This window comes from Sceloporus occidentalis, unplaced genomic scaffold (genome assembly GCF_023333645.1).
Source record: "Sceloporus occidentalis isolate IW3139 unplaced genomic scaffold, rSceOcc1.0.p SCAF_21, whole genome shotgun sequence".
NCBI classification, from domain to species: Eukaryota; Metazoa; Chordata; class Lepidosauria; order Squamata; family Phrynosomatidae; genus Sceloporus; species Sceloporus occidentalis.
Genome location: NW_028317001.1, coordinates 546,627 through 554,731, shown reverse-complemented (window position 1 = coordinate 554,731; position 8,105 = coordinate 546,627). Strand labels below are relative to the sequence as shown.

General features: G+C 46.1%; 1 protein-coding gene across 1 annotated transcript; it reads left to right on the top strand.

Annotated features, from left to right (window-relative positions):
* Positions 1 to 4,731: 4,731 nt before the first annotated feature.
* On the top strand, positions 4,732 to 6,974 carry LOC149301311 (uncharacterized). Its single transcript, XM_089484367.1, has 3 exons — positions 4,732 to 5,225; positions 5,479 to 5,634; positions 6,417 to 6,974. Exons 1-3 carry the CDS (start codon positions 4,748 to 4,750, stop codon positions 6,938 to 6,940), a joined length of 1,158 nt encoding a protein of 385 aa, XP_089340493.1. The 5' UTR covers positions 4,732 to 4,747; the 3' UTR covers positions 6,941 to 6,974.
* The last annotated feature ends 1,131 nt before the right edge of the window (positions 6,975 to 8,105 follow it).

Below are 8,105 nucleotides of genomic sequence, written 5' to 3'. Positions count from 1 at the left end.
GTATTTTTATAAAATTCCAGACTTGATAACAGTTCCCCCCCTCGGAAGTTTTTCATTCTCATGGCCTCATGAGGATGAAAGACTTCCGAACCATGTCAAGGTCATAAGTTGGATACCATTGTGGGCAAAGTATCACCATTAGAATTGTCCAGGATTGGGTGGATTGTACGTCAGGAACCCAGCCGCACAACACTCGTAACCATACAGGTATGCAATATAAAATGAACACATTGGGGATGATATTCAAAGGTTCAGACAAGAGAAAGCATCAAAAGCAATCCAGAAACAAAAGCAATTAAAATGAAAACATATAAGAGCAAGCATCAAAAACAATGACTAACTAAAGAAGTCATGACTAATCTACAGAATAAAAAGATGTAAGTTTGCATGAGCATTGAAACATGGTCTTAATCAAGGAGAAGCAAATACAAGCATTAAAACACAAGCATGTATGAACTTCAGCATGTGATTCTTTGAGTCCAAGGACCAATGTCCAAAGGCTTTGAGGTAGCATATCAGAGTTCAGAATCAGATTGGCATCTATAGCCAAAAGGAACGAATGTCCAAATTTCTTGAGGGCAGGAACCAATGTCCTTGTAGTTTTGTGTATGGACCAATATCCAAGCAATTTTCATATAGGAACCAATGTCCTTGGATCAGTGTGGTTGTGGTATGGTGGTGTAGGATGTGTATGCTAACATGTCCATCAAGTATGAGCCAGATCGGAGAAAGTGTGGTGCAGAGTTCTGACTTTGTTCTGAAACGGACAAACCAAAAGTTCTGGAAGCGGCGCCTTGGTGCGCCGCTGGTTGGTGTAGGATGCTGTACCAAAGCGGTTAGAACATATTAGGATACCAGGTTATGCACTCTGGATGCATAACCAATGTCTATGGAATTACAGCACAACAATGTTAAGGTTGCAGGAACAAAATGTTGCAGCAGGAACCGGAATTGAGATGCACATATGTTTGGCATGGTTGCATAAGCAGTGTCTATGAAATAGCCAAATTCTGTTGAAGTTGTAGGAATTAAGAGAGTCTATAAACATTGTGACAGGAACTAGGAAGGTTGCAGGCCTATGTTGTTTGGTCTTTTGGAATGCGAGCATTTCAAACTGGTGTGTTGATGAACAGGCATGCTGTCACCTGTGGAGTTCATCTAAAAGAAAAACTAGTGCAGTACAGCAGGGATGCAGATGTGGACCAGGAACAAATCGGGATGCATAGTTTTCAAAGCACCATCTGGATGAAACACCTTAAGGAAAGACACTGCGTGCATCTTAGAGGACATCTCTGGAGGACATCAAACATGGCAGGAGAAAGCAGGATGTCTTCTGGTATAGCTGTGCATCTCCGCATCGTGGCAGCTGTAGTTGCAGCTTGGGCCTGCGTCTTGAATCAGAAACTGAGCTTACCTTCTCAGAAGGTTCTTAGAGAAGGAGAACAAGGATAGTGTAGTGTGAAAAGAATAGATGTTTGATTGTTTTCATGCATAGGGGAAGATGGGAAAGAGGATAGCATATCATACTTTCCCCCCTGAGTCTTCTTGAAGACCCAGTTTTCTGTGACAGTACCGAAAGAGACAGGCTTTACAATCTATGTCCATGGGCTGTGGAAATCTTGGATAGAAAGAAGCTTTTAAAAGACTGAAACTCATGCAAGAGAATTATGTCATTAGAGACCAGAGAATAGTATCAGGGTAAATATACAATGCATAACATATTAGTAAAACTAGCTGACATTAGTAACACACACATATATATATATATATACATGCAGCCGATATGACTGGCTCTCACTATGGACTCTATCAACTGAAGAGACCAGTGAGGGCTGTAGACTGGCAACACACACAAAAAACAACAACCCCAAAACAAAACAAGTGGTGTATGCACATTTCACCACTAGGGGCTCTTTCCAGAGGCACTAAAAAAAAAATCAGAACAAAAAGAACAAACTCTCATGGGCTGAGAAAGTGTGACCATCTCTCTGCTTGGGCTCCAAATGGTAAGGTCAAAAATGTCTGTGAAACAATGGAGGCTGGGCTAGGAGCCTGTAAGCACTTTTAAAAATCCCCCCCCCCTGGAAGCCCAATTTACTGATACGTATCAAATCCGAACCATTTAGGGGTTTTCTGTAGGATTAATGGCAGCCCATTCTTAAGACTGGCAGTAAATTTGGAACAAAACACCAATGCTATCAGACCAGAATCCTGGACTGATCAAAACTTGAGAAGAAAAACCCAAAATCAACAAAAGGAGGAGAAAAACTTTAAAACTAAGTCTCTACTTAATATAAAATACGATAAAAATAAAATAAAAAGGGTAAGGTCCACAAAATTAACCCAAAAGTCCTATTAAAATAAAACCGCACAATGTGGCTACCGAATCAATTTGTCAAAAATCAAAATCCAGATTTGAGAACTGATGTTCAAATGTGGAATAAAACAAAAAGAAAAACAATCTAAAGCTCTAAATCAATTGTTGACCACCACTTTAATACAAAAACAAAAATAATTGGCAAAATAACACAAAACAGCAAAACGATGTGAGGCTCTTCTTCCCTCAATGAGCAATGAGGGGTTTACAGCTAGGAAGGTCAAAACCTTTTGAGTTTCCCTGAGGAGGGTACTAATCTCTCCCCCCCCCCCTTGCTAACAAAAACAAAAATGACCAGAGCCTGTAGCACCTCTGATTGACCAGCAGAGGAACGTCTACTTAGCATTCGAAAAGAACCTTCTTTGTCCTTGAGGCCAGAAAGTGTTCAGGTCACAAACTCTCAGCTCAGAGAAGGAGCCAAAGAACAAAACTATTATGGAAAATTATTTCCTTCAAGGCTCGCCTTTAAGATGGGGATGAAGAGAACTCCTGAGCATTTTCAGAGTGCAGCAAACGTGGGAAAGATGCACAAAAGCATAGCAAGTGAAAACTTAGTAATTTTCAGCAACCTGAACTCTGAAGAGGTTGTGAGAGAAAATCCTTTTGAAACTGGTTTGTAGAGGAGGGTAATTAGCATTTGAAAGCGTGCTAAAGCAAAGCCATTTAGGAAGGATTGTAAAAGCCCAAATTTACCAACTCACCCTCCCTCCTTGGGAGGCAAGAAGGAAAACAAAGTCAAGAGGCCAGAGAGACTAGCAGAGTCACATACTCACGACCGCACACAGCAAACAAGAATGGGATATAAAGACAAAACTTTCTTTGGGTGGATGGTAGCACAGTAGAGGACAGAAAGAGAGATGGAAATGAATCTCTCTACCATTTTCAAACAGAAGAATGAACTTTGCGCAGATAGATTGCACTCTGCTAGTGAGGCTCATCTAACAGAAACTATGAAAGTCAGAAAAACAGAGATGAACAAGCAAATAAACTAAGGGCCCATTCACATTACAAAAAAAATCGGTTTTGAAACCGATTCATTCACGTGAAGTTCCTACTCACCCCGAATCTCACACAAGCGAATCCGGGGCTTGCACACCCGTTCCGTGTTAAATGGCCCCTAGCGCGGGTTTTTTGCAACCGGGTTATAAACCATTACTTTTTCAAAAAAACCGGTTCCTGGAAATATGAACTTCGCCCCGGTCGTGATCGGGGCAGTTGCAGGGGGAGGGCCGGGTTGCTGTGGGCGGGCAGTAAAGCCCGCCCCTCATGACCCCCTCACTCTCGAGCGCTATGTTGCGCAGCCGCAGACCTTCCCGCCCACGTACAAACCAATGGCTGGAGAAGGGACAGGTCGGGCGGTGGGCATTTCTGTCCGAAACGAACATCCCCTCTTATGCCTCGTCGCTATCCATACCAGGCTCCCCCCGGATAATTTTTTTTTTAACTACTGTTGCGTTGACAAATTAGGCGCACAGACGCGCCTCTCCGATTCGTGCCTTAGGGGTTTGCAGGTGAAACTACACCCTTCTCCCTCTCTCCCCGGCCGGTAACTGTGCACCCACGGTCGCCCCTCGCTCTCCTTCACATGTTCGTGTCGCTGTAGCCGGCTCCCGCCAGCAACTATTTTTTTTTGTTTAAGCAGCCGCTTTGACAGATTATGCGCGCCGATGTGTGTATTTGGGGCCGCTGAGAGAAGGCTGACTGGCCGGCAGTCCCCCACCCTTTCTCCCCTCTAAACTGGTTACTGTGCACCCTTTGCCCCACCTCTCCTTCCCTTGTGATTAGCATTCCATTCCCGTCTCCTTGGAATTTTTTTTTAATTGGAATGCTGTTTTGATAGATTATGCGCACAGTTTCATAGTAATAGGGCGCTTCAATGGGGGTGTTTTGACAGTTGTAGCACACCCTTCCCCCCCCCCTCTCTTTTGTGGACACCACCCCGGGACATTTAATGGGCCCCGGAAACCCGCCCCCCCGTTTCCCCACAAGTGAAATGTGCAGTTCTACATGTTGGCCGCCACTCCTGCGAGCGCCATACCAAAATGCCATGCCAGGTTGTGGGTGGATGCCCAGAAACTTGACCAATAACCTTTCGCCCCTTATCCCTCGCCCTCAGTGGCACCTCCCCCAAGCAGACGGCGGATGTGACCTAACCCCAATTTAGGGTCACCTGGTGGGCACCTATTGGCTGCCCAGCCAATGGCGAGGCTTTTAACCTGCCAGGTGGGCGATGCCAACCCCGGACCTCCCTCATTTTCAAATTTGCCCACTCCCCCTTTTTGGGGGCTTGGCGCCATTGCTGTTTCTACCCTCGAGCTGGTAGGATCATCACGACCCTTTCCAATGGCGGGAACGCAAGCACATGGCGAGATGGCTGCCAGGAAATCATCTGGTAGGGGGATAGCATGGAAACATGCAGAAACTGTGGACCTAATAGCGCTGTGGGGGGAGGAAAAGGTGCAGCAGCAACTAAGGGAGAATCACAGAAACATAGATGTGTTTGAAAACATCGCCGCAGAAATGCGGAGGAGGGGCCATGACAGAAATGCGGAGGAATGCCGAACGAAATCTAAGGCATTGAAAAGAAAATTTAAGGAGGAATATCAAAAATCGAGGATGAGCGGAAGCGGCGCAGTAGAAATGCCATTCTTCCACGAGCTTCGCAGAATATTGGCGGGGGATGCCAGCGTGGAGGCAAAGCGGGTCTCGGACGAGACCGAAGTCACGTACCACGACAGCGAGAACCTCGAGCTGGTGGAGGAAGGGCCCTCTAGACCCATCACGGAGCAGGACCCCTTTGCGGATTCGCAGGCTCCCTTGGCGGACTCGCAGGATCTGTTTTCGCAAGGTAACATGCAAATACTAATGTCCTCTATAAAAAAGTTTTGAAAGAATGTGCGCATGTGTTCCATATTATATGCACTAGAGTTTTGCCAATTGAGCAGTCGGTTTCCGCTGTGTGCCAGGCCCCCTTATGTGGCCCTCCACCGCAATGGAAAGCAGCTCATGAATCCCTGAACACCGTTTCTGTGTATGTGTCCGTGTGCCTGTGGCATCCGAGCAAGGCTGGTTTACTGTGCATTTTTATCTCCGCTTTACAGAGACCGTTATTACTCCGGATCCAGATCAGGAGATCAATCTGGTGCTGCAGGAGATTGATCCGCAGACCCTGGTGCGAGAACTGCAGCAGCAGGAACCAGCGGCCAGCAGCTCGGGGTCTAACGGAAACCAAACCCAAACCCGGGCAGGAAGCAATGGTAGGTTCTCCATTGATGACAACATGCACTTTCGGCTTCTGCTTTGCATATGGTGTGTGTATAGGCTGTGTTCAAAATACATTAGATGTATGGGCTCCCCTCCATTAATTGCATCCTACCAGAACCTTTATTAACACAGTAATCTTGGCATAAAATCACAAGCACTGGTCAACCTGAGCTTCCCCTTATCACCCACGGAGGTAGCACATGGCAAACCCCAAAAGTCTGGGGTTCCCCCAGCAGCCATTTCCCTTCCCCCCCTCCCCTCAAACTGGAATATCAGGTTTGTTTTCAACCCTGGCTGTGCCTACTATAAAAGACTGGAGAATGCCATTCAAAATCTTCCACCCTTACTTTTGTTATGGAAATCGAGTGTGGACTGCTGAATAGAGGGTAGCCTCAACTGTAATTGTTTTAATTGTAAAGGCTGATATTCCCCTTGCTCTCCTCTAGCCGCTAGAAGGTCAGGAAAAGGGACACCCTTTGAGAGTGGGACCTGTGGAACTGGTTTCTTAATTGTTTTCCGCTTGTAGAAGGGCATAAACAATGGGTAGGCGCTTCAGCACCATTAACCCACTGCAAACCTTGGGCTAATGGCCAGGCATCCGCCTTGGGATGGCCAATGCTGTTGTCCTCAAACAATAACAACAATAGTAATTTTTGCCCTCATGGGATATCATCATACACAGGTCTATAGCTGGCCCACAATGGTAATGTCTTCTTCCTTTGCCTTCCTGCCTCACCACTTACAGTTCCCTATTACAATTCCTTTTCTCTTTCAGCTTGTGCCATCATGAACCCCCTAGCAGTGATGACTCCTGCGGAGAGATTGGCCCTCATAAAACGCAAGAAGGTGAGGGACTCTGCCACTGCGGCCCTTGAGAAGATTGCCACCCAGTCCGCTGCCCAGATGAGTTCGCTTCTGGGTTTTTTGCGGGAGGAGAGTCAAAAAGAGGAGGCCAGGGAAGATAAATCACTAGGCGTCATGACACAGCTAATTGCTGAGGACAGAGAGAGCATGCAGCAACTAACTGGTGCTCTGCTGGCTAGCAACCAGATAATGGAGAAAATGTACAAGCTGATGGAGTCGCAGGGTACCCAAGGCAATGCTACTGGTATGCCGAGGAAGAAGCGCTTTAAGCGTTCCCCGGGCTCCATGCAACCATCAAATAGTTCCCCTCCTGGCCCTTCTGCCAGCCAGCAGGAGTCTCAGGGAGGGTCTACAGCATCATCTGGGGGTGCGGTTCCTGGACCAAGTACCAGGCCCATCCGCAGGATTAAGAAGCCGGTAACACTGTCCCCATGATTAAAGTTTTGGACCATGTTACATAACATCTGCCTTACTTCCAATGTTTACATTGGTTGAACTGTTCATGACAATTTTTACATGACTAGTTGTAATGGTTCCACATTTGACGTGTATCATGTTGTTAACTGAAATGGTTGTAATGGTTTTACATTGCAAATGTTTCCTGACAAGGAGTTAAATTGTTGTAATGATTTTACATTACATATTGGCCTCTTAGTCCTTAGTTTTGAGGTGGCCTAATAAAACCAATGTTCTATAAACATGTGTGTAATATGTATGTCTCCAGCAGACAAGTAGCATTGCAAAATGACCACAAGGAAACATTCTTTCAAAAAATACAAACTGTGTATTTACAATGTACACACACACAATATATTAACTATTTACACATCCTCAAAGTCCTCCGGCCAGCGCTGGCGCAGGACACGCTCCAGCCTCTCCACTCTCTGTTCCAGGCCCTCAAGCCTGGACAGCCTCTTCTCCATCAGGGCCAGCCTCTGGTCTTGGGCCCCTACTCTCAACAGAATATTGGAGTACCCTACAGACAGCAAACAAGAACAAATAGATGTGTCAACACTCTCTTCACCCCAAAGTGCCAGTCACATATTCACTAGCATCAAAACTACTCTATCTAGTATTCCTCTTAACATGATGTCTTTAGCAGACATGTAACAGCAGTCTTTCCACACTTAGGTGCCACAGTGTTGCCCTGCTTGTGGCAACCGCCTTGTGGCATGCACTCATCCACACAAAAAAGCATACATGTACACTGATGTGTCAGCTTGCTAGAAATAGACAGGACACATACATGCACAATTGTCTACAGTCTTGCTTCCCGCTAATAGTACTGCAGGACTTAAATCCCAAGATTTAACTAGAGCAAACATGTTTGCAACTCACAAAGTGCGGGTGGTGCCGCTGCAGCGACCCCAGCAGCATGGGACGGTCCAGGCTGCGACTGCGATTCCTCAGCTGTTGGGTATGACAGAATAGTTAAGTACACATTACTTGGTTTGTTGTTTGACAGTTTAACCGGCCGCAGGGGGTGTGGGGGGGTGGGGGCGTCCTAACATACCTCGTAGCAACTGCTTTGCCATTACCTCCAACAGAACAGAAATGGGGCCTGACAGCACAATATGCTTCTATAACACCTCCCTTGGAA